Source organism: Gorilla gorilla, chromosome 3 (genome assembly GCF_029281585.2).
Source record: "Gorilla gorilla gorilla isolate KB3781 chromosome 3, NHGRI_mGorGor1-v2.1_pri, whole genome shotgun sequence".
Classification (NCBI taxonomy): Eukaryota; Metazoa; Chordata; class Mammalia; order Primates; family Hominidae; genus Gorilla; species Gorilla gorilla.
In genome coordinates this window covers 44209371-44235817 of record NC_073227.2, presented here as the reverse complement: position 1 = coordinate 44235817, position 26447 = coordinate 44209371, and the positions used below count along the sequence as shown (strand labels likewise).

General features: G+C 36.3%; 1 protein-coding gene across 5 annotated transcripts in view; it reads left to right on the top strand.

Annotated features, from left to right (window-relative positions):
* ARAP2 (ArfGAP with RhoGAP domain, ankyrin repeat and PH domain 2) overlaps positions 1–26447 on the top strand; it is a 190402-nt gene that overhangs the window by 50873 nt on the left and 113082 nt on the right. For all 5 annotated transcript variants that reach the window (XM_055385843.2, XM_055385842.2, XM_019025871.3 and 2 more), the window contains exons 7-9: positions 58–127; positions 6127–6247; positions 15676–15854. In XM_055385843.2, coding sequence (XP_055241818.2) covers positions 58–127; positions 6127–6247; positions 15676–15854 — 370 coding nt within the window. The remainder of the gene's footprint in view (positions 1–57; positions 128–6126; positions 6248–15675; positions 15855–26447) is intronic.

The following is a 26447-nucleotide window of genomic DNA, read 5'->3' as shown; positions in this document are numbered from 1 at the left end:
TAGCAATCTAAGTTCATGGTACTTGAATGTAAAATAACAAATTCATATGTTTTGCAGAAAACGCATGTTTCAGAAGAGATGGGTGAAATTTGATGGCCTTAGCATTTCTTACTACAATAATGAGAAGGTAAATACATTTTACAGTTTTCAAAAATTGCTTTTTTATGCATACGAGGTGTAAACTAAGCAAGCAGTTTGGTTTTTAAGAATAGGAGGTAGATTCTCAACATGAAAAGAATTTGAAGTTGCAACTAATAAATATATTACCATATGCTTAGTTAATTAAAATCAGATGATTTTTGTCTTAAGTATGTACTTTCTCTTAACACATTAATTTTAAGATTTAACCACATGCTCTTTTTTGTAGCTCATAATCTAACATAATTTTCTCATTATTTGGAGATTTCCACCCCCTAATATTGGCAATACCTGTGGCTCTAATAGATATTTAGGCTTCTTTTTGTATATTGCTTCTTTATTGCTGCAGGACAGAAGAATATATGCTTTTAGACAGTAACACATACTGCAACATAACACACATTGCATGCTGTATGGCTGAGAATAATGGAAGATATAGAGAGGTGTTAATTGTTTGGTTTCACTTTGCAGTGACTCAGAGCATCAAATCCGTATAAACACATCTCTTGGAGGTTTGCAAGATGGTTGGATGAATATTTTTGAAAAGCCGTTTTCTTTTTTTTCTTTTTCGGAGACAGAGTCTTGCTCTGTTGCCCAGGCTGGAGTATAGTGGCAGGATCTTGGCTCACTGCAGCCTTTGCCTTCTGGGTTCCAGCGATTCTCCTGCCTCAGCCTCCTGAGTAGCTGGGATTACAGATGCACACCACCATGCCTGGCTAATTTTGTAATTTTAGTAGAGACAAGGTTTCACCATGTTGGCCAGGCTGGTCTCAAACTTCTGATCTCAAGTGATCTGCCGCCTTGGCCTCCCAAAGTGCTGGAATTACAGACATGAGCTACCACGACCAGCCTTAAAAGCTGTTTTCTGTTTTAGCTACTATTTTTTTCTAGTTTGCTTGTACATTTGAGTGTTAAGACAATTCGTTGCCTAGGTTGAGTAGAAGGTAGTCTCTATAGCTGATGGAATCTCACTGCTGGTTTTCTCTAGCACGTGTAACCTTTTCTGGTTTGATTGAAATAAGGAGGAAAACTACTCAGGAGTGAGACAGGCTTCCATGCCATAAAACTGTTGCTGGCACTACCATTGTTTTCATTTGAGATAATTTCTAGTAACTGTGTCAAACTGGACTGTTTTTCCCTCTTTCCCTCTGTTTGTTCTTTTAAAGCTCATCTCAACTGCAGTGAAGAGATGAGGACCTCTCACGTTTTTAGTTATTGATGCAATGAAAATGATGCAGCTTGGTTTGAAATTGAGATTAAAAAGTTCATATAAAAATGAGATATTGCAAATCATTTAGCTTAATATTAAAAAAATGTAAGTTGTTATTTTCTGTGACACTTCATCCATTTATTATCTAGATGGTTGGTTACATTTTGGCAAAAAAAAAAAAAAAAAACCAGAAACACTGGATTTGGTGTTTCCTAAAAGGAGAGAGAGTTTCTGTTGTGACTCTTCTAGCAAAGGGGATGCATAGGTGTGGCCATAGCCACTGTCTTGGCTGGGTGACCTGGTGTTAACAGCTATGAGAACTGAACAGTTGGGTCTTTTAATGTTTAAATGTGCACTTGAGGAGCATGTGGTTGGGCCTTTGGGAGGTAGCGTGCACAGTTACACATTCCCTAGGTTTCTTCCACTTTCTTTGAGGCCACCAATCATGTCTCTGTAAGGACTCCTTCATTATATCACAGAAAATGGCATGATCCAAACAGCCCTGATATTTTATCCCCTGCAAAGAAATCTAACTCACCCCCATTTTCACCCAGCTGTGGGCAGAATTGCCCTGTGATTGTTTCATTGTCTCAAATTGGTAGATAAATGACAGACTTGCCCTAGATATCTGTGTGTTACAGGCTCAAGGGATGCTTTAAAATTTCTTTCCTTAAGGAAAATTTTATACTCTGAAAAACACAGGCATTTTGAGCATTGTTGTCATTTGAGTATTTTTTTCTTTATTGTCTTTATCTTGTACTGTTGCAAGACAAATATAAAAATCAACTCTACAGTGTTAAAAATTACAAGATTTTTCTTGGGATCTCATACTAGATTATAAATCAGCTATTAGATAAACTACAACATTCTGAGGTTATAGTGACATAGTATTTTGCTTGTTAAGTGTATTTTGATAACCTCTGGGGAATTATTTTTTTCTATTATCCTACCAGAAATATTTACTTGTTAAATATATCATTGTTATAGGTGTGTAGGTTATTTTTTAAGGAATTTTTTTCTCTTTAACGGGATCTATTAGAAAGATAATCTTTTTTTAGTCCCTGTTTCTTTCAGTACAGTGCTACTTGACTTATTTCTAGTGACAAAATGGGTTAATGGTAACATTTTCCTCAACAAATAGTTAATTATCTCACTAGAGGAATGTTGTTATAAGTTCCTCTAATTCTTATGCAAGCTAAAATTTGGAAACAGATCACTTAGGGGATAAATTGTAAGTGTTTTTAGGCATTCTAATTCCTGCTGTCTGGTCTCAGTCACTACAGACTTAGAGCAGAGGGGCTCTTACACAGTCCCCAAAGATGCTGTGCCCTTTCCCACATCCTTAGGTTGCCTGACAATGGAAAGAGGTTATCTTCCTCTTCTGAATTTCTAGAGCACTTATTGGTCTAGTTTTGGCCTTGTATTGCCATTTTAACCTACTTGGATTTATAGGGTTTCCTTTGTTAAGCCCATCATGTCATGTGTCTCTGCCTAATGATCTTTTTAAACAGCGACTGAGTATACACTATGGGAAACTGGAGCATGTCTTTTCCTACATGTTCCCCTTGTGTTTTTGTTCTTCCATCTGAGCCTCCCTAGCCATTGCCATCCACCAACATTCTGTGCAAACATCAGACCCATCTTGTTATTCACCTCCATGAGCCTTTTCTTGATTTTCTCCAACTGTATGACATTTGAAAAATAATATGGAGGAAAATTCAGAAGAAAAACAAACTGAAAGTATGGAGGCAAACCAGGAGACTGTTGCACTAAGCCAGGCGTTAGTAGCATGTAGACTAATGTATAGGCTCAGTGGAGCCTCAGTGGAAGTGATAAGAAATGAATTTCAAGAAATATTAAAAATGAGCCATCAGAGATTGTTATAATTGTGATTGATTAGACATAGGACTCATTCATTCAGAAAATATTTCTATAGTATTAACTACATGAAAGGTGGTGAGGAATGTAGATAAATGACCTGAAGCCTATTTGGGGAGAATATATTAATTAAATGATCACACAGGTAAATATAAAGTCACCGTTTAAATCACAATGAATAATTGTTATAAAGGAAAAATCCAGGTTGCTGTTAGCTTAAATTAGGGTTATCTGCGAGGATGAGGGGTCTGAGAGAATGTGCTGGTCAGAAAGGCTTTCTTCAGGAGGATATATTTATGCTGAAATATGAAGGTTGAGGAGGCAGTAAGTATGTGCAGATGAGTGTGAAGACAATTCTTTGCAGAGCGAACAGTGTATGCAAAGGCACTGGCTTGGGTAGAAATGTGATATATTCAGGAAACCTCAAGAAAACCAATGTGACAGTAATTCACAGTTGGTGAGTGGTGGGGAGGAAGTTTATTCTAGATGTGGGGAGAATGCAAGCTATGTGGGTGCAAAGGAACCAGCAAAGGTCAAAGATGACTTCATTCTATTTCAGATGGACTAGAAGAGTTGATATTTTAATGGACAGATATAAGGAGAGTGTAAGTCTTCAGGTGACAATAAATTCAGTTTTACAGTTTATGGTGCTTACGAGACAGTTACATAGACTACTGATGACTTAAAATATGGCAGTGAAATTGAGTGAAATGAATAGATAAGAAAGGAAGAGAGAAATTTTAGATTACTCTGCATAAAGTTGGTAGAGCTGGAGGACATTATATTAAGTGAAATACGGCAGGAACAGAAAGTTAAACAGCCCATATTCTCACTGATGAGGAAGCTTTTTTCAAAGTGAATCTTACCAAAGTAAAAAGTAGTACAGAGGATAGTAGAGGCTGTGAAGGGTAGGGAGAAGGAGGACATAGGGAGAGATTTGTTAAAGGGCAGGAACTTATAGCTAGAGAGGAGGAATAAGTCCTAGTGTTCTATAGCACTGTAGGATGACTGTAGTTAACACTAATTTAATATAGTTTCAAATAGCCAGAAGGAGGATATTGAATGTTTCCAACACAGATAGATGATGAATATTTGAGATGATGGACATGCTTGTTACCTCTTCTGGTCATTATATGTATCACGACATCACTGTGTATCATAACATCACTATGTATCCCATAAATACGAACAATTATTATGTGTTAATTTAGAAAATTAAAAAAAATTAGTGGAAAAGGATTTTTATAGGGAGAGAAGATAAAGTAAAAAGGAGAAGAAATAAGTTGTTTACTAAGTGCTTATTTCTTGACATCCTTCTCTCTTTTCTGTATAAGGTTGCCCATTCATCTTCCTGAATCACAACTCATTTGCCATACTCAGTTTTGGCTGCATGGGAGGACATAGGAGAGCCTTCATTGCATTGGTATTTAAGATTACATTAAAGAATGGATAGGATTTTGATGGATAAATAAAGTCAGGGATGGGAGATTGGAACAGAGCTAGTGAAGGAGAAGAAATTAAAAAATACCGAGAGATAATGCCATGATAATATAGTGTATCTCCTTAAATAGCAGAAGAGGATATCCTTCTGGTAGAATGCCATGACGCTAATGATGACTGTCCCTTACCAATTGCTAAGGCAGGAGTTTATGGCTAGGAGAAATATAAACTCAGTACTTGCTCCCTGCATGGAATGGTTTGCTGTTTTTACCAAATCAGTTATATCTGGGACCTGCTCAAAAGTGTGGGTTCCAAGGATAACGCTGTGGAAGGGAAGAGATAAAGAAATCCCTTAAGGATGTGTCCAAACTCTTTTAATATTGCAGACCTTCTATAATGTGTCCTTGGTATGCATTATCAGCCTCCTGTCTTTTGACTCTATGTTGTTGTCCTCTTATTTCTCTGCCTTACACTTCCATTATTTAGTCTTTTTGACTAGAATGCCCCCCACACACTTGTCTATCTGGTTAAAATTAAGGTTTTTTAAAAGTTGGGTTTAAATACCACCGTGTTTGTAAAGATATCCCTCACAGCCTTTAAGCAGAACTGAGATTTTCCATCTTTGTACTCTTAAATCCCTTAGTTTTTACCCAGTTTTAAACTCTTCTCTCGTTGCAGTAGCTGGGTTTTCATTTTGAGGCTCCTTGAAAGTATAAGCACTCTCAATTTTCTTTCCAACACGGGGCCCAGAAAATATAAAGAGTTGAAATTGTGCAGTAGTTATCATGACATGATTTGAGAGGGTCCAGGAAAATGAAGATGGATTAAAAAGTTATCAAAGTCTTAAGAATGACCTTTTTTTAAACAAAATTTGTAATATTTATATGCTGTTTGGAAACTGAAAAATCTGTCTTTTTTTATTCTTTATTCATTGGAGAGTAAAAATTAAAATGATACAGTTTGAGGTTGAGTCGCTTATCATCAGAGCTTTGAGTAACATGGTTAATTTAGAAAACCCAGTATGTGTTTAAGGTATATTTTGGTTCCTAATAAGTAACAAACTCGTTTCAAAATGGTTCAGTTACAGTACCTGTTGTGGCCAGCAGATGCCTGCAAACACCATAAAATCATTTTGAGCAGATTGTTTTAAAGAACATGCTGCTGGTTTTTGGAACTCTGTATTGCTAGTTTAGTAGGATTGTTTGTATTTGATTCTTTCCCTTTTAATTCCAGATGAAGAGAAAGTTGAAAAGATCTCACTTCAAAGAAGGGGATATTTAATAGTTTCTTTTCTAGGGTATTACATGAGAATATGAGTGGACGAATTACTTGTATGGCATTTAAAAAATTTGGATTGAAATTATAAAGAGAAGCAGTTATAAATACTGTGCCATTCTTTTTTGATAAGATCAAGAGAATTTCATTTTCATATGTCTTCTCTTTTTTTCTAACCAATACAGGAGATGTATTCAAAAGGAATAATTCCCCTTTCTGCTATATCAACAGTACGAGTTCAAGGAGACAACAAATTTGAAGTTGTTACAACACAAAGAACTTTTGTTTTTAGAGTAGAAAAAGAAGGTAAGACTATTTCTTTATCCCTATGAAATACATTAATTTCTGACTAATCATATTAATAAACCAGTTAGACTATGAATGTCAAGAAACCTTTAAATATATTACTTTTTGATAATTTACATTTTAAAATTAATTTTTCAAATGCATAATGTTAAAACATAAGTAAGTTGACAAGTTATTTATTTTCTCTTTCATGCAACAAATATTTAGTGAGAGCCTGTTGTGTGCTAAGGACTCATAAGTTCTGGGTATACAGTGTGAAAAAAAGTAGACAAAATTCTCTGCTTTTGTGGAGCTAACCTTTGAGATGTTGTTTTGATAATGCAAAATAGTTATTTGATATGCAAAAACAATTTTTCTAACTATTAAGTTGGTTATATGGACATTTATGGCAGGCTCAGTTGTTCCCAACCTTTTTTGCAGGGACTGGTTTCGTGGAAGACAATTTTTCCATGAACCGGTGGTGGGGAGATGGTTCCTGGATGATTGAAGCACATTACATTTATTGTGTGTTTTAGTTCTGTTATTATTACATTGTAGTATATAATGAAATAATTATACAACTCACCATAATGTAGAATCAGTGGGATCCCTGAGCTTGTTTTCTTGCAACTGAATGGCCCCATCTGGGGCTGATGGGAGACAGTGACAGATTGTCAGGCATTAGACTCTCATAAGGAGCACACAACCTAAATTCCTTGCATGCACATTTTATGGTAGAGTTTGTGGTGCTGTGAGAATCTAATGCCACCTGTGATCTGACAGGAGGCAGAGTTCAGGCAGTAATGCCAGTGGTGGCTATAGATGCAGCCAGGAGTGGCTGTAGATACAGATGAAGCTTCACTGGCTCGCCTGCTGCTCACCTTCTGCTGTGTGGCTCTGTTCCTAACAGACCATGTAATGGTACCAGTCCATGGTCTGGGGTTTGGACACCCCCGCTTTAGCTGATCGCACAGGCACAGTAATCATTCTGTGGTAGATTTTGGAGCATCTTTTATATTTCTTGAATTCTTTTCATCTGTATCATCTATGGGACACTTGATGGTAAAAGCCGACCCAAAGATGGCACATGTTTTCTGGATTGAGTTTAAATGTGTACAGAGAAATCTTTTCTGAATTTTGTTTGAATAAGGGTTGGGGAGGAGCCAGAGAAATTAAAAGTTCTCTGTTGTGTATTTTATTTGACTATCATAATATGTCATTACTATAAATTCACTGGTTTTAGTAATTTAGATAATACCATCGCATTAAGAATTAACATTTTAACTTATTTTATGGACAACTTTTATTTAGGAATAGATATATAGTTCAACTTGATTTTTAGAAGTACTTCTTGGTGCTTTAATTATTTGAATTATAATGGTATGGGAAATTGACTGAATACCTGATATGTGCCAGACACTTTGCTAATTCTTCATTTTCACAACAGTCTCATGAGGTTGGTAGTATTAAAATTATTATCCTTTTTTTTTTTGAGACAGAGTTTCACTCTTGTTGCCCAAGCTTGAGTGCAATGGCGCAATCTCGGCTCACTGCAACCTCCGCCTCACGGGTTCAAGCGATTGTCCTGGCTCAGCCTCCCAAGTACCTGGGACTACAGGCATGCATCACCACGCCCAGCTAATTTTTTTTTGTATCTAGTAGAGACGGGGTTTCACCATGTTGGTCAGGTTGGTCTAGAACTCCTGATCTCAGGTGATCTGCCCACCTCGGCCTCCCAAAGTGCTGGGATTACAGGCATGAGCCACCGCGCCCATCCATTATTATCCTATTTTTACAGATAAGAGTGTTCACCACCAGTTGGAAATGACTACAGTGTTAACTGTTATGGGGTAACATTTTCTTTTTTTTTAACTGCTAGATTCCTGGCACATATGTCAGTGCATGGCACATAAAAAGCAGTCAATAAATATTATATACTACTAAAACGTTTCCATTGTTTCTTGGGGTACTCAATAAATGGGTACATTCCAGCAGGCCTTCACACTGGAGCAGCTTTGTTCAAACTGCGGATTACTGAGATCAACTTAGTGGTTTACGATGTCACCAGAAACACCCTCCCTCAATAAAAAGACAAACCCCAAACAGAAAATAATAAATATCAAAGTGCATTGCTTAAAGTAGATGTTATATTGTGAAACCTATCTATGTACATAGTATAGATGTAACATAAAAAAAAGTTTCTTAGTATTTAAAAATAATGTTGAATGAAAGCTAGAGTCCCAGAGTAGGGGTCAGCAAACTGATCTGCAGCCTAAATCTGGCTCAGTGCCTGTTTTGGTAAATAAAGTCTTGTTAGATAACAACCACTGTCATTCATTCATTTCTCATTCATTCGCACTCAGTGGTATCACTGAGTAGTTGTGGCACAGACTGTGGCCGGTAAAGCCTAAAATGTTTACTATCTGAATTTTCAAAGACAAAGTGTGCAAACCCCTGCCCTCAAGCATTTTACCTAGAATTACCTATATGAGGAGCCACTTTTTGTGAATTATTGCCTGAAATTCAGAAAACTATCCACAGTTGTGATACTTGATATGAGAGTTCCATTTGAAATCAGAGTTTTTCTCTTACTGTGTTTCTTGAAGCACATGGCATTGCTTCTCTTGAATGACTATTATGACAGTCTTTCCTTATGGTTTGGTTTCCACCACTCTGAAAGATAACTGCTTGTTTCTTTGAGGTGCTTATCACCTTTCTCTTGGACTCTCCAAATGAATTTCACATTGCTACGTAGCCTACATTTTAAGACAGACATACTAAATACAGCTTCCAACTTGTATGAAAATCTGTTTAGCCATATTTTACCTGCCACATTAAAAGTTAAACAGACACGTTTTATTTAAGTAGAGTGTACCAATCCACACATGTTTAAAAATTGCATGTTCACAATTGACAGACAAATCCTTCTGTGGTGTATAGTTCATCTTTCTGATATAGACTGGGGGCAGTATAAAAATTTCATTAACTTCAGTATAAATTTATCGTTTTTAAAATAAGTTGTAGGTCTTTAATTTTTGAAACCATAGACATATTGCTTCAGTGAAAACGCTGTATACACATGGAATTACTGAAAGAGTTATTTTGATTAAAAGTTCTTTTTACATAGTAACAACTCACGATTTTAAAGATAAGTGTGTGTAGAGGTGTGTGTACGTATATATATATGTTTATGCATCTATATGTTTTGTATGGAACTTTCAACAGTACACTAAATATGTTTTATTAAGTGTACTTCTTAATACACTTAATAAAGTGTTATTAATAAAGTATTATTAAGTGTAAACTTAATACACTTAATAAAGTTTCCTTCTATGTATACAGATGGTTGACTATCTTTTATTTTGTGGGAACTGCTAGATCAACTAGAGTGGCTTAAGGACTTTAACTTAATAAACTTGAAGCTAAATTCAAGTCTATTTTGATTGAGTGAAGAAGCAAAATTAAAGTTTAGAACAAAAAGGGGAAAGTTTTGGCGTCTTAACAGACACAAATTCTTTACTTTTGGTGATAAGGCTTTGAATGACCTGTATACAATAGCTATTCTTTGTCTTCAATGTTGTTATTTCTAAACTGCTCCATCACCCCCTGGTGTTACTAAGACAGGATTATAGTTTGGAATCTTTTCCTCACAAGTTTTCTAAGGCTCCTATCCCTCCCCTGCTAATTTCCTAATGAAACATTGTTCTTCTCTTAGTTGCAAGTGAATTTTATTGAAATAATAACATTTAAAAAATACACTTCCCCAAGTACGAAATTAGGTCTGACTCCTGTTGTTCTCAAGCAGAGTCGCTGGAATTCGTCTGTGGGTCATAACAGCTGTTGATCTCTCCAATCAGTCTGTATTCCTTTGCACGTACAGTCACACATAGAGATGTGATACTTCAAAACACTCATGATGTTTTGAGTGCACAGTTCTGGTGCTTAGAAGAGAGCTTAAGAATTTTGAGTGGGCATTCCCCTTCCAAGGCCATTTTCAGAACTGGTGCTCACCTGCCAGCCCTGTGCTTCTGTCCATCTTAGCAGATTCTAGACCCCGTGGGAAACATGCACGTGTGTTATTCTCTCAGTTCTGCTTTTAGACAACATCATACAGCCATCCAGTGGCAGCTCTGATACTGATATGGAAAAGTCTTTTTTTTTTTTAATTAAAAAAAAATTTAAAAAGAACATAAGAATGCCCCCCTTAGTTGTTCTGGGCAAGCAAACTCTTATCTCTTTTGAAATCTTCAATGTTTTTCAAAGCAAGGCATGAAACATTTACTATCCCTTTACTTAACTCACCCTCCTTAATCTCATTAATGATGGTTTGCTAAGTGTTTCCTTTGAAGACTTCATTATGATATTCTGGAAGTTTCTGACATAATGTATTTTAGGAACTTGCTAGGACTCCAAATTCTGTTTAAAATACTCGATTGTGGGGCCCCAAGTCTGGTTTTAAAGGCGATCTCTTGGTTTTAGGGTGACTGATGTCAAATGTGTATCTCCATCCTGACCTCTTCCTGTACTCCACAGTCATATATTCAGCAGCCTACTTGACATGCCAATATGGGTGCCTAGTAACACCTCACACTTGACGTATCAAAATTCCCATTTCCACCCTCTTAACCAAACTTTCTCCCTTGTAGTCTTCCTCATCTCGGCAAATAGAAGCCTCAGGTGCTTAGGCCGTGAAGTGTGCAGTTATTCTTGAATCTTTTTCATCTCACTTCATATCTAGTCCATCAGTCTGACTTTGAAAATGTGTTTAGATCCTGACCAATTCTCAACAACTCCACTGCTATCAGGATTATTTTAATCATCTCATGAGATCGGCTGTCATCACATTTTTCCTATACTTGTCAGAGCAGTTATTTAATACGAAGGTCAAATCATGTCAGTTCGCTTTACGCTCCATGGATTCTGCATCTTATTTATTTATTTATTTATTTATTTATTTATTTATTTAGAGATGGAGTCTCGCTCTGTCACACAGGCTGGAGTGCAGTGGCTCATCTCGGCTCACTGCAAACCCTGCCTCCCTGGTTCAAGCAAGCGATTCTCCTACCTCAGCCTCCGAAGTAGCTGGGACTATGGGCATGTGCCACCACGCACGGCTAATTTTTTGTATTTTTAGTGGAGATCGGGTTTCGCCGTGTTAGCCAGGATGGTCTCAATATCCTGACCTCGTGATTTGCCAGCCTTGGCCTACCAAAGTGCTGGGATTACAGGCGTGAGCCACCATGCCCGGCCAGTTTCTGCATCTTACTGAGAGTAAAAAGTACTTGTGAGGTCCAAAAACCCCGCATGATCTGGCCTTGGTCTTTCTGTCCTTATCTTTTTCTGTTCCCTTTCTCCTGTACTATGGTTGGTTCACCTACCAGGGCCTTTTGTTCCTTGAATATACCAAATCTGCTGTTGTCTCAGGGCCTTGTTACATGTTCACCTTATCCTAGAATGCTCTTCCTCCAGCCTGCTCCTCAGCTGGACCTGCTTCTTTACTTCCTTTCCCATCAGGCTTTTGGCTAACCATCCCCTTCTTCTGAGGCTTCTTATGTATCCTGTACAAAATAATACTCCCTGGGCCCCCCATCTTGTGTTTATGTTACCCAATTGCACTTGCCACTGTGTAATGTATATTTAAGTTTTTATGGCCTTCCTCTTTTCACTAGAGTGTAAACTCCAGGAGAGTAAGGTCATGGTCAGTCTTGTTCACTGCTCCATTCCTGGTATTCAGAGTAGGTTTGGGAACATAATAGGCTTAGTAAATATTTGTATGAGTGATTGGTTATCAATTTGAAGAACAACACTTATGTGCACTACTTCCTTCTCTGATATTGATCAGGAATTTCATTGAGGGAACTTTTGTCAGATCATATTAACATATCGGAAGTAAAGGTCCAGCTAAACTTTATTAGATAATGTTGTTGATGTTTTGCATGGCCCTTATGTAGTAATCTCTAGTATAACCAATCCCTTGTTATTAAGGAGTATGCCTACTGCTAAACCCAGTAGTCCAGAGAATATTGTTTCGATTTTTCTTAAACCTCTTTTTTTTTTATTCTTATACTCTAAGCTGGCATTCCTGAAAACATCAAGAACTAATTTGAGGTTTTAGGAATTTACTATTGTTTTTTATTTACATTCTAGCATAATCACAAGAAAATGGCAATTTGAACACTTATTCTTTGCTTTCCCCACTTCCTTTCTTTTTGTCCAGCCTGGAATGCTATTCTTAGAGCCAAGCCATATGTAGGTCAGAGCTTGTTTCCAGGAGGAATGGTGCTTAGCACAGTGCTAAGATCAAGATAGACACTCAATAGATATTTGTTATCGGTAAGAATAAGAAGTATCTTGGTTTGAAGAACAGGCAAAAGCTAGCAGAGTATCTAACTTTGCCCTAGACTCTTGTCCAATGGGAAATCATTTTTTGGTTTGGAATATTGTGACTTATCAAAGCATATTCCCCTGTATCTCTGGATGCACACATTGCACGGCCAAATACAGATGACACTTGTAATCTATTTTATTGTGTTTAGATTATCTGTTCCGTTGTTCCTTTCCATTGACATGGCTAATTCAGAATAAACTGAATGCTACTATTAATTCCTGTTCTTCTTCCTGACTGTTTACTTCCTATTAGTAACTGAGTCCCTCAGGAGCTAGGTAATTCTTCTAGGCTATGTGTTGAGATGCAGCCAAAGTAAGCTTAATTCCAACAGATGCAATTGCCAGTTTTAAATTAATTCCTGAGAAACTGAAATATATGCTAGCAGTAATCTAAAAGCCATAGACACTTAGGCCCAACTCATTAAATTGTGACCTACATTTCAAACACAGTGATTTATATGGGTTAGCACAAATAAACAAACAAAAACCATTATGTACCATTTATTCGGCAGGAATATCTTATGTGAAACTAACGATCACAAGTAATAACCAGGTTAAGTGGAAGTTCTGTTGCTGTAACTGAAAATGTAATAAATTATTGTAGTGCAATCTGGATCTGTTTATGTAGGTGGAAAAATGTAGAATAGCTGCTGCATATGGACATTGACTTAGCTACTTGAATATTTTAATGTCTTTTGGTTTATGATGTATAACAATGCTAGGGACATTTGATAAATATTTCATGCTGATATATTGCAACAAGCACCAATTCTTTTTTTTTTTTTTTTTGGGTGGGGGGCGGGGATGAAGTTTCGCTGTTGTTGCCCAGGCTGGAGTGCAGTGGCACGATCTGGGCTCACCGCAACCTCAGCCTCCCAGGTTCAAGCGATTCTCATGCCTCAGCCTCCTGAGTTGCTTGGATTACTGCCACCATGCCCAGCTAATTTTTGTGTGTGTATTTTTAGTATAGACCGGGTTTCACCATGTTGGCCAGGCTGGTCTTGAGCTCCTGACCTCAAATTTTCCTCTCCTCTTGGCCTCCCAGAGTGCTGGGATTACGGGTGTGGGACACCACACCTAGCCGTCAAGCACAAATTACTGGAAGATTATGTAACACCTGCAATAAAGCACTATTGAATGAGTTTTTAATAAACATTTTGACTTTGGTCATTAAAGACACAATCAACTGTTTTTATTAGTTTTGAAGGTGAACAAGAACAATGATAATTTAAAAAGACTCATTATGAAATAACTTTGGATTCATGTTTGAATATGAGTAAGTGTAATACAGAGACTTACTTCAATCCACAATGAAGTCACTGGGCAGACCTGTCTGAGAAGGATCTGAGAAACTGTCCCATTTCCCAAACTGGGCTCTGCTTTCTCTTCCTCCTTCATCCTGTGAAAGCTTTTATTATTCGTGATTCAGTATGTTTTGCTTTATTTCCTTTTGCTTTGATAACTACTTCTCCATATGTTCTGGTAGCCCAATTTCCAGCCTTGTAGATATAGTTGTACCTCAAGGTTTGCCAGTTTCTTCTCCTTTTACACGCTATGTTTATTCATTTCCATGGGTCTTCTTATGCACTATGTTGTTCACATAGTGCTATGAGTCTGCGTGGATGCGCATGCCACGGCACTGAAAACCTGAGGTTGTTCTGTTAACTAATTGGATTCTCCTTCTTCGCCTGGCCAATTTCTGATGCCATGTTACCTTTTATTCTGAGTAACTTGTTTTTCTTATCAACACCCATCATATGTATACAACTAATTTTTTTCACTCTTCTAAATGCCTTAATTCCTCATTAGTCATTTTATTTCAATTTTCACAGTATTTTAAGCCTTCGTTGCCTGGTCCCTGACCTTCAGGCTTCCAGTATGGTCTACCTGTCATTGTCTGTATTATCATAATGTCTTTTTATTGCTAAAAATGGTGAAATGGTTTTCTTTTGCCTCTGTAATAAAGACAACATTCCTAAACAGGCAGTATGAATTCCCTGGTCATATTTCCCATTTTTTCCGTGTGAGTTCAGAGTTATAAATGTATTCATTGATAAATTAATCCCTGAATGGATGTTGGTTTTTCTGCCTTTGTTCTTCTGGTAACCTCTGCTCAAAATCCTATTCTCTTCCCTCTTCCAAATTCCAGTTTAGTCTTTTGAATTGCTCTTCATCCTCAAGATCTACCACATATACCTCTTTTTTACCCCCATAGTTTCAAGAAAAGTTGTTCGAGAGTTAAAACATTTGATTCTCCTCACTGTAATACTAACTTGCTATATGACCTTCAGCAAATCACTTATCTCAATTGACTCATATATTATTTGATACCATTTATATGACGTTTATACTACTGTGTTCCATTATGTGTTCAAATCTTGCTTGACTTATAGCTTTAATTGCTCCTTGGGGACTAGATCGAATTCCTATGCCTATAACACAGTGCATTGTTCATAACTGAAGGTCACTTAGCTTTTGTGCAAGGAGTAGGAGAACCAAATTTTAATTTGCCAGGTGAAATGCTATTGTTATTTACTGTGGTGAGAGTGGAATGGGTAAGTGACACGGAAGCAGGCATACTCTAGAGTAGGTTCCAAGTGATTGGAAGTAGGATTTTCGGGGTCTTTGAGTAACTGACTTGCCACATACAATCTGTTAATTGTTGGGTAGCAATATCACATTCTTCTATTAAAAGAAAATCTAATCTCATGAGTGATCTAAAAGAGGGCTTCTCAGATATTAACAGGGATACAGAGCATCTGTAGTTCTTTTTAAAATACAGCCTATGATTCATCAGATCTGGAGTAGGGCCTGAGATTTTGCATTTCTAATAAACTCTCAGGTAAAGCCAATGGAACTGATTTCAAGACAACTGGATATTGTTACTCCTTTTCCCTCAAAGAATTGAGTCATTGGCCCTGTTTACAGTAGCATTTAGATTGTGGTTGTGGGAAAGAATCTGTCACTTATATGTTGCAAAGAGCATGAATTTCTTCTTGACGTTTCTGTGTCTATGTAACTTATATGTGGATTTATGTATTTTCTCCTGTCTTCATTTTCAGAGGAGAGAAATGACTGGATCAGCATACTATTAAATGCACTGAAATCACAGTCCCTTACCTCGCAGTCTCAAGCTGTTGTTACACCTGAGAAATGTGGATATCTTGAATTGAGAGGCTATAAGGCAAAAATTTTTACTGTGTTAAGTGGAAACAGTGTGTGGCTTTGCAAAAACGAACAGGTGAGCTCTGTTATAGTCATTGCAAATTGCTGCTATTTTATTATAGTAACAACTATGTTTTGTTTGGAAGGATTATTAGTGATTTTACTTATAGAGTCTTGTTTTGGCATTGTGTACTCCACTAAATATACCAAAGAAATAGTGATTTTGTTGAATTTTCTTGGTGTCTCCACCAGCAAGAAAGTACCTGCATCAAACTTGAAACTGGACATCACCTTTTGTGGTATTGAGGAAGTAAAATTATTGAAAATAATTTTTGAAAAGTCTTATTTAGTTGAAATGACATTATACGACTACATGAGAGAACAATTAAGGACCAATGAACCTTTACAGCTGTTGATGAAATAGGACCAGTTCTGCACCCTGTGCTGCTTTTATTTTTTGTGATAAAAAATTATAGGGTAAGCACAGGTAACATATTTGCTTGAGTTTACAGAATATTATTGGTCTGTTTTATTTTGAACAGATGTATGTAAGGTATATATATATATATACACATACACACATGTCTGTATAAGTACAAATTCAAGTGCACGTACATACATACATCTAGCTATACACACACATCTACATAAATAAAATCGATTAAAATTATTGGTTTACTAAATTTGATTAATGTCAAAGGACTCAATAGAGTATTTAAATGTTTTGATGAGTCTGATGGTAAACTAAAATTTTAACAAATCCTGTTAGCTTTGTTTGATTCTGTAGACTTTCTTTTTTCTAACATTCCTTGTTTTTAATATGTATATGTTTTTAATATGTATAATATATAATTCTTTACCCCTTTTTTTTGGAAGAACTCCTTTTAAAATCCTTCAGCCTAGAATATATTAGATGCTTAATAATTGTGGAATTGAACTGTGCACTTTGGATAGCTGATCTAAGATGAACTCATTTTATGATACATCATTATGGGTTATAGTAAGGTGGAATATAAATGCTGACTATTTTTATAAGAAAAATAGGAATATCAAAACAAATAGTAGTTTCAGAACAATTAACTATACACATCCTCTGAACTTTAGTGTGAACTTACACATTAAATGTTTTGGAGGAGAAGATGTCTTAGCCAATTAACAGTTGAAGGCATCATCAAGCACTCTTGGCTTATTAATAATGTGGGTAGTTAGCATATTCCTCAAGCATAGTTTAATAATGTATACAAATTGAATATGAACATTTCAGTCTACAAAATAAGATGATTACAACTTTTCTTATTGGAATGGAGGTTAAAAATACATAATTTGCATGTATCTGTATGGAAGTTACTCTGCCAAATTAACTAAGGTATTCAGTTTATACTTGCATAGACCTGATAGCAAGACTTGATAGACTTGCATAGAGTTCAAATGATTAGTTTCATTGCTCACATTAAACTGTCTGAGTTTCTGTTATTCTCTAGGAATAAGATAAATATTTAAAGTTTTATTAACACTTTCTGATTAGTGAAAATGTACATGAAATTATTGCCTTAGTATTAGGAATTGAGTGTGAAAAGCATAATGAATACTATTTGCTGAGTACCAGGTACAATGGTAATTAATTTGTAGACATTTCCTTTTAATCTTCACCACAAATATAGGAGGAAGACAATTTTGTCTATGTTTTGTAGATGAGGAAAATGAGGATTAAGTAATAGGTCTAGGAATTACAGTTTATAATGCAGAGTTGAGTTTAAAGTGGAACAGTATAACTCTAATTCTAGCTTCTTAACCACTCTACAAACTGCCTTTTTAAAGTCTAGGTTGAAGAGAAATTTTCTGACTTGTGAACTTTTAGAAATAGCCTAAGGATTCTTTCATTGAATAATTTAGTTGCCCAGGAGTTTCAGGGTATGCTTTCAATAAACATTGTATACCACGTCAGGCACACTAAAAATGATGGGTTTACTGAGAAGGACACAAGTCTTGTCTTCCAAGAGGAAAAGTCAAACCAGACCAGAATATATGATGGATGGTGAGGTCAGTGCAATAATACGTTGTACAGGAGTTACAGAGAGGTGCAAAAAAAGGGCATCTGATGAAGTTAGTGAATTAGAAGCATTTCCATGTACATGAGAAGTGAGTATATTCTCCTTAAAAATTAAAGCATTAAGGCTGAACCCCTCTACATCTTTTGATAAGTAAACATTTTTTATGCTTGTATACAAGTTCTTTTCTATGCATTAACATACATATATACATATATACACACACACACACCTTTAAAATGTATACTATTGTTTGTGTATATGTGTGTGTTTTTTTTAAATTGCATTATATCATATAGATTCAGGTCTTAAGGGACTTGGTCTTTAGTCAGTCTTAAAGGATGAGTTGGCTCAAGAATGAGCCGATAAGGAAGGCCGTCCACGTTCAGACCCTGGCATACCATTCCGTTTTCATGTATTTTTGCATCCTGGTATGTGTCTTTTTCCCCAGAGGAAAGTTGCTCATTGGTTTTCTCCCGTGATAGAGCACATGTGAAAAACCTGGTGACATGCTGAGTAAAGGGTCTTCCTCCTCAGTGCAGAGGGCTTTCTGCCAGTGTGGGCATCAACCTGTGTTTTAGGAAAAGCACTAAACAATAGTAAGATGATTTGATGCAACTTCGAAAATTTTATTCAAACACACACAGTAATCTTGTGTATCCTTTAAAGGTGATGAAAAAAATCTATTCATCATAATAATGTAAGTGATGTTAGATTTGAACCTCTGTATCTTAATTTGTGTTGGATTTAATTTAGTGACATGCAACAAGGCTTACTTTTATTTTAAAATGGGATTTATTGCCCCCATAACTTAATAGCATGAATAGAATAAAAAATAATGAAATTGACCTACACTACCCTAACATAGGAACTATTTTTATTTTTCTTGCCTCTAATTTATACATAGTTTTAGTAATTTACTTTGGCAGTTACTCCAGAGAGAGTAAACAGACAATGGCTAGAGGTGGAAGCGTAGCTATTACAGCAAATGTTGAAGAGTTTTTTAAAGAGGAATCTCATTTATTGCAAAGAAGATTGGACTGGGAGATTGCAGTTGTGGGTTTTTATTCTTGTTCTGCTACTAGTTGGCTCTGGTAATTAAGTTAGTCTCTTTAGGTTTAAATGGCATCATGTGAAGAAGGGAGATGGATTACTATCTCTAAGGCCATTACTTAGGTTGCATGTTAAAATTCCACATTTCTGAGCTCATTTCAGATTTGTTAATTCAGAATTTCCAGAAAGGGGTTGTAGAATCTGAATTCACAAAAAAGCACCCCAGGTGATTCTGTGATGGATGAGCCAAAAACACACATTGTAAAACACTGCTCTCAGTTGTTTTCTTCTTAAAGCCTATCTTTAGGCTTTAAGAAGAAGTGGAAAATAACTATGAAAATATTTGTAAAAACATTTGTTAGAGTAGAAAATGGCATAGTAAAAACTGACACTCAGATTCTTTACCTAATTACCATGCTGCAAAACAGTGGGGTGCTAATATCACATAAATTAAATGTCATCCCTTAAATATTTAGCACCATTTCACAACTGCATTCTGCTTTAATTTTTGCACACTTTCTCCCATTCCTTATCTCTGCTTATGTTTTGGATGCCTGCAATGTGTTATAATATGACAGTTTTTCCATATTATTATTTCAGCATTGTATAAAATGAGCTGTGTAGTTGGGTTTGTATAGGAACCACTATAGTGACCGTGTTTCTGGATTCATTCATCCACATGACACATGTAGGGGGCATCTTCTCATTTCTGGGCACTGCTCTAGAAACTAGAGGTACAGTGGTAACCCACAAGATCTCTGCTTTCTGGGGCCTTCCTGATGGGGTAACACATAATGTCAAATAAATAAATTAGGTTTCTGGTAACCTTATATATGTAGCCTTGTCTTACTTTCTAATGATGATGATTATTATTATTGGCAAGAATTCCCATGATCTGTTCCTCAAGAGTAGTTTACATTTAAAATGTTACAGCTATGTGATAGGAATCCAGTTACATTATAACCTTAAAAGTGTTAGATTTATCATTTTTATATTCCCAAATTGACAGTGTGAATATTTACTTTATTCACTGCTGTGTCCTCAGGCAATAAGCTAGCACTCAGTAAACATAGGTAGGGTGAACTTGTTGAATTAATGATCATTTATAGCTGTTTTTATTTTGACAGAAGAGTTTTTTTTCCTCCAATTCTCTTAAAATTTTTTTTTTTCTCAAATTGTCTCTTCATCTTCTTTGTCCATTTATTTATTGGGATCTTATGTCTTTCTTGCTAATTACTTTATGTTCTTTATATAAGAAAGACATGAATCTTCATATTTTCTACATTTTTTTCTGAACTATTTTGTTTGCTTTTCATTTGTCAGTTCCTTTTTGTTTTGCAGAAATTTTGTTTATGTACTAAACTGTTTTTTAGTCTGTTCAAAGCTGATAGAGCTTCCGTATTCTGGAACAAAAATTATTTTGTAAATTATTTATCTTTAAATGATAGGGGTATAGCATGTAAGTCAGAATTTTTTAAAAGTTTAAATAAGGTAATCAAATATGGACATGTATTTAAATATATGAATTCTTAAATAAGTGGTATTGCTAGTTGAAAGGAATTTCTGCAAGCGTACATGAGGAAGAGTTAAGACAATTGGTGTTGGTTTCCATTTGTTCTGTTGTCCTGACAGCCAGTCTCCCTTCTTCTCTTGATACTTTTTTTTTAATATCATGTTAATATTAATGAATTCATTACAACCAGATGTCTTGCTTGGTGGGTTTGGGTATCCATTTGATGATAATTGTGGCATTGAGGTTTTAACTACATAAACTCACTTGATTAAACATTCTCAAATCAGGGTATAACAAGAGACTCATCCTCCCTCATTCCCCCCCAACATAATGTTCCCTGGTGTTCTGGCATGGGAGTGAAACTCTAATAGAATTTAAATAGACCTCATAGGGCGATGGGTTGTGTGGCACAGAAAGGAGCAGCAGGATGGAGGTGGTGGCCTCAAATTTTCTGGGTTTTGTATCTGGCCAAACTCTGCATCTGGTGTTTCCCAGGAAAGCTGGTGCCAATGTCATACAATGCCACATCTGTTTTCAACAAATGTTTAAGCACCGAGTTCTTAAATTCCTGGCATGGAAACCTGGCATCCAGTAATTCCAAAAATAGGTTTGAGATTTCAGCAGATTTGGGGTTAACAAACCCTTCCTTATTTTTCTTTTTAGGAGTCAGTTTTGTATTTTCCTCTTTCACTGTGTAGTTTTAAAATGTAGTTTTTGCCAGGTTCTGTTGCTGCAAATTCATAAGAATAACCCATTTCAGTATCTTGGTAAATATTTACCATTAATTTTATCCAAATGTTTAATATGGAATCAATGGTATGAATACTTTCTGTAATTAATAAAAAATGGAAATATTTATATTGAAGATAAATTCTTTTAGAACCCTCAAATGAAAGAATTAAGTGGATGTATCAGACCCTTAATTTATGTTGCTTTATTTACTCTTTATAATAATACCATGTAAGGTAGACCTGACTATTTTCATAAATAAGGAAACTGAGGTCTACATAAACTAAATAACTTGCCAATGATCAAACAGCCAGTAAATGGCTCAGCTTCGATTCTCCCTAGGTCTGACCTGCAGTGCCCACATGGTCATTGTACCACCCTTGCAGTGGCCAGATCTGTTAAGCCAAGCATAGCCATTGTTATTTTAGTGGGATTCATGATTCTTGACATCCTACGTTCTATCACAGCAAATTAAATTTAAAATATCGCTTACTTCAGAATCTATTTTCAGCCTTCTGCTTTCTATAATACTATAACTCTACCCACTGAATTTTTGTGCTACTGCTTTTTTCAATCCAGTTTATAGCATTTTAAAGGTTGATAGTTTGGCTTATCCCTGGCTAATGCCTATTTTTCATAATAAGAATAAAGCTTGCAATCAGATTGTAGTTAATGGGCAATTTATTTTTAATTTAGTTGAACATTTACCATTCACATTGCATTCTATTTTTTAAAAATTATGCCTGCTAGTTATTTTTGGACAGGACAATTTTTGTAATTAAGTTTTAAATAGATACTATGTTCAGTTGGTTTCACATTCAAAAGGTATAAAATAAAAATAATAATAACAAGAGTTAGCTAGTCCTGTGTAGTACTTACTGCATGCCAGGCATTCTTTTAAACATTTTTTTTTATTATTATACTTTAAGTTTTAGGGTACATGTGCACAATGTGCAGGTTTGTTACCTATGTATACATGTGCCATGTTGGTGTGCTGCACCCATTAACTCGTCATTTAGCATCAGGTATATCTCCTAATGCTATCCCTCCCCCCTCCCCCAACCCCACAACAGTCCCCGGAGTGTGATGTTCCCCTTCCTGTGTCCACATGTTCTCATTGTTCATTTCCCACCTATGAGTGAGAACATGTGGTGTTTGGTTTTTTGTCCTTGCGATAGTTTGCTGAGAATGATGGTTTCCAGTTTCATCCATGTCCCTACAAAGGACATGAACTCTTCATTTTTTATGGCTGCATAGTATTCCATGGTGTATATGTGCCACATTTTCTTAATCCAGTCTATCGTTGTTCGACATTTGGGTTGGTTCCAAGTCTTTGCTATTGAGCATAGTGCTGCAATAAACATATGTGTGCATGTGTCTTTATAGCAGCATGATTTATAATCTTTTAAACATTTTTATTCCATTAATTTAACCCTCACGAAAGTGATGCTGTAGGTGCTACTGTTATCCCTATTTTGCAAATAAGTGAACAAGCGAGAGAGGAATACCTGAATAATAAACCTGGTCTGGGTTTTGTCCTTTGGCCAGTCAAATGTCACAGTCTTTGGAAGTCCTGTTAGGAACACAACTCTCTCTTGTGGGTTGAATTCAGTACCCCTACCACCAGGCCACCAGGCTTTTTTTTTTTTTTTCCACCTACTGCATTTTTCTGTTATCTCATTTTTAGACCAAAAGCTTCCTCAAGGCAGATACCCAGTCTTATGCTTTTTTTGCAGCCCAAGGACTAAGCACAGTTTCTGGCACAACTAGGTACTTACTAAGCACTGCTTTGCTTTGCCAGGACTATTTTCCCATTAAAAAATGACTGTAGCTGCTCTGCTTACTTCACAGAACTATTTAGGAAATCAAACGAGAGTTCATAGCTGTTTGTAAACTTCATAGCATGCACAAATAGATATTAAACCGATTACAGAGTCCACTCTATATGCTTAATGAAGACAGATGCTTTTAACACCTCTGGACATTAACGCAGGAGTTGGCACCCAGGAAAAATAGGATCTCACCAATCCAATGTGTCATCCTGTTCTGGCCTGCTTATTTGAAATTGATAGTCTTAATTATTTCAAATGGTTTTTGGTTTTTGTATGTTCTGATTGCATGCATTCTACAGAAGCAGATAAAATGAAGTCTTTTTGGTTTTCGTTTGTAGAGACAGGGTCTCACTATGTTGCTCAGGCTGGTCTTGAACTCTGGCCTCAAGCAATCCTCTCACCTTGGCCTCCCAAAGTGTTGGGATTAAGGTGTGAGCCACATTGCCTGGTCAAGAGAGAAGTATTTATGTCTTGATAGTTACATATTGCATACTTATACTGTCTAAATTAGTTGCATAATGGTTCTGCTATCTAAATCAGTGTTTCTTGGCATTGGCCACATATAAAAGCCATGAGGTTGTACTTTTGTTTTTGGAAATTAAAAATTCTTAGGTTCTGCCCCCAGATTGATGGAATCAGAGTCTCTGGGTGGGAGGGAGAGATCACCACAGGTAATTTTTATGAGTATCTAGGGATGAGAAGTATTCTAAACATGTTCTAAATACTGTTTAAATACTGTGAAAATAATGGCTTAATGTCCACAATTTTTTAATAGAAAATGCAGTTGTTTCATATATGATAGCTCTCAAGAGCACTGACATTTATTGTGTTACTCTTATGTATATTTTCCAGTCAATTTATGCTGGTCAGTTCTGTAGATACTCTAATTACTCAAAACCATATGGCCATGGCAAGCAGCTGATAAGTGGGTGGTGCTGTGGCTCACACCTGCAATCCCAGCACTTTGGGAGGCCAAGGCAGGCAGATCACGAGGTCAGGAAATGGAGACCATCTTGGCCAACATGGTGAAACCCCGTCTCTACTAAAATACAAAAAATGTTAGCTGGGCCTGGTGGTGCACACCTGTAGTCCCAGCTACTCAGGAGGCTGAGGCAGGGGAATCTCTTGAACCTGGGGGGCCGAGGTTGCAGTGAGCCGAGATCATGCCATTGTACTCTAGCCTGGGTGACAGAGCAAGACTGTCTCAAAAAAAAAAAAAAAAAAAAAAGTCATCTTTGCCTTGTTTGGGGGAAATTTGAGGTGTTAACCAGCTAGCACTCCCTTATTTTAACAGAAATTACAGCTTTACATGTGGACATTTTATGACTTGCTGTGGAGATGAGCAGCCATCTATTCATGCAGGAGCCTTGATGAGGCTCATCAGTTTCCATAAAAGGTTGTCATTCTTACCATCTGCTAGTATGATGGTCAGAGTATTATGTGTGCCCTTAGTAACATACAGGACTTACAGGCCAGGCCCCCGTCAGAGAATGTAACCTGGAGTGATCTGATACACAGCTTTTGTCAAATGCCTCATTATGGAGAATTATTTGAAGGACATGCAGTCCACGTATTTATTCTAGAGTTTATTTATTTATTCTAAAGTTTATTCCTGTATCAATGTGAGCCATCAAAAAGCTGTTTTAAAAATATCTTATCTTGCTACTCCTACCTTACTTAATTTCCTCACTTGTGAAGGAGAGATTGAGTTCCCAATCACATGCATTGAAGTTTATCCAATGGGTATGTGATCCAGCAGGAGTATAGCTGTGGATAATTGGGGAATTTAAAAAAAATTAATAATCAAGTATAACCCTGTGCCAATAGGCTGAAACTTATTAAAATGCAGCAGATTGGAAAAGCTTGATTTTCTTCCTTCCGTAGAGATCATGTTAAGTGCCATTTTTCATTAAGTGGGCTTACTATACATAGTGGAAGTATGGCACTCCTATTCTAATTATTTTACAGCACTCAGCATTTCTCTGCATCTTTTCTTTTATATCACTGATTTTCAGTTTCTGGCTAGTTTCTCCTAGTACAGTGAACCATTAGTTCTTTCATCAGAAAAAAAAATTCAGTTGATGATTTGTTTTCTAAATGAGTCATTTCCTTATTCTGACTAAAAACTTTATATATTAAAAATGTAAGAGAGGCTTTCCCACAATTTGTGTCTGGAAACTGGATACTGTTACAAGTTGGGGGGCATTTGTTATAGAATTATTTTTTTCCACTTACTTTATAAGCCGGGAACACATTAGTACTAAATGACAAAAACCTGAAGAAGAGCTTAACTAGATGGAGATTTGTTTTAACAAATCTGATGGTGTAGGCGGTTAAGAGTTGGTACTGCCAGAGAACGGGGTTCTCCCTATTTTTGTCCTCACTTTCGCATCCTTAGAGCCTAAGAATTTGTCCTCAATCTTCCCTTTTCTAGGATTGTGAAGTTCTAAAATGACTCTGTGCTTCTAGCAGTTACTTCCCCAGAAGATGGAAAAGTAAGGGCTGAAAGGCTTTCTTCTTCTAAGGCTTTTCGGCCCCTCCTCCTCCATCCTACCAGGAGTTGTTTAAATTTGATTGAAGGAAACTACAACACATGGCCACTTCTAAGTGTAGGGGAGAGGAGAATATACTTTTACTTTTGGCGTATATAGCAGGAGAGACAAAGAGAAGAGGCAGATGAATGGCTTCTTTCACAGTCTCTGACAACTGTCCTTACTGGAAGTGGGCCAGTATTTTTTTTTTTTGTATTTTGCCTTTAATATTGCTACTTTTCTTTAGTCATAATTTAGGAATTCAGAGCACATTTAGTCTGAATTTATTCAAATAGGTCATTTTTTGATGTACATATTGTTTTGTAAAGTGTGGAGATTATTTAATTGATAAGTCACATTCTGAAATCCATGTGGGTAGATGATGTATTGCAAACTTTAATGCTTTTAGAATGCAGAGTCTGTTGTAGCCTTTTGAACAATTTTGAATTTTCATGAGACAAGCTGAACATAGTAACTATAGATTTTGAACAAATGGCAGTTTTTATACCAAAGTAGCATTAGAGGAGCTTTTAGGAATCTGATTGAAGGGAGATGAAAGCAATAAAATATTGGAAATGAGCTAAAATTGTATACCTCCTAAGACAAGTAATGCTTTTGTTGGAGAGTAAATGAGGAGAAAAATAATGATAAACAGCAGAGGTAATCTAAGATAGTAAAACGAGGAAAGAGCAATAAGATTGGGCTCCAGATCTTTTTTCTACCACATACAACTAGCTGAACTTTCCATGTAACCTTCTTCCTTTGTGCCTCAGTTTTCCCATCTTTTTACATAACTAGTAATGATGCTAACTTCCTAGTATCGTTTCCACCTAGGAAACTGCTTGACATATAATAAGAGGTAGTTAATATTTAGCTTCCTTTAATGAATGGATAAGGGTGAATATTGTGCCTACTTTCAAAAGCAAAGCATGTCCAGTTCAGTGTTGGTGGCCTAGTCAATGT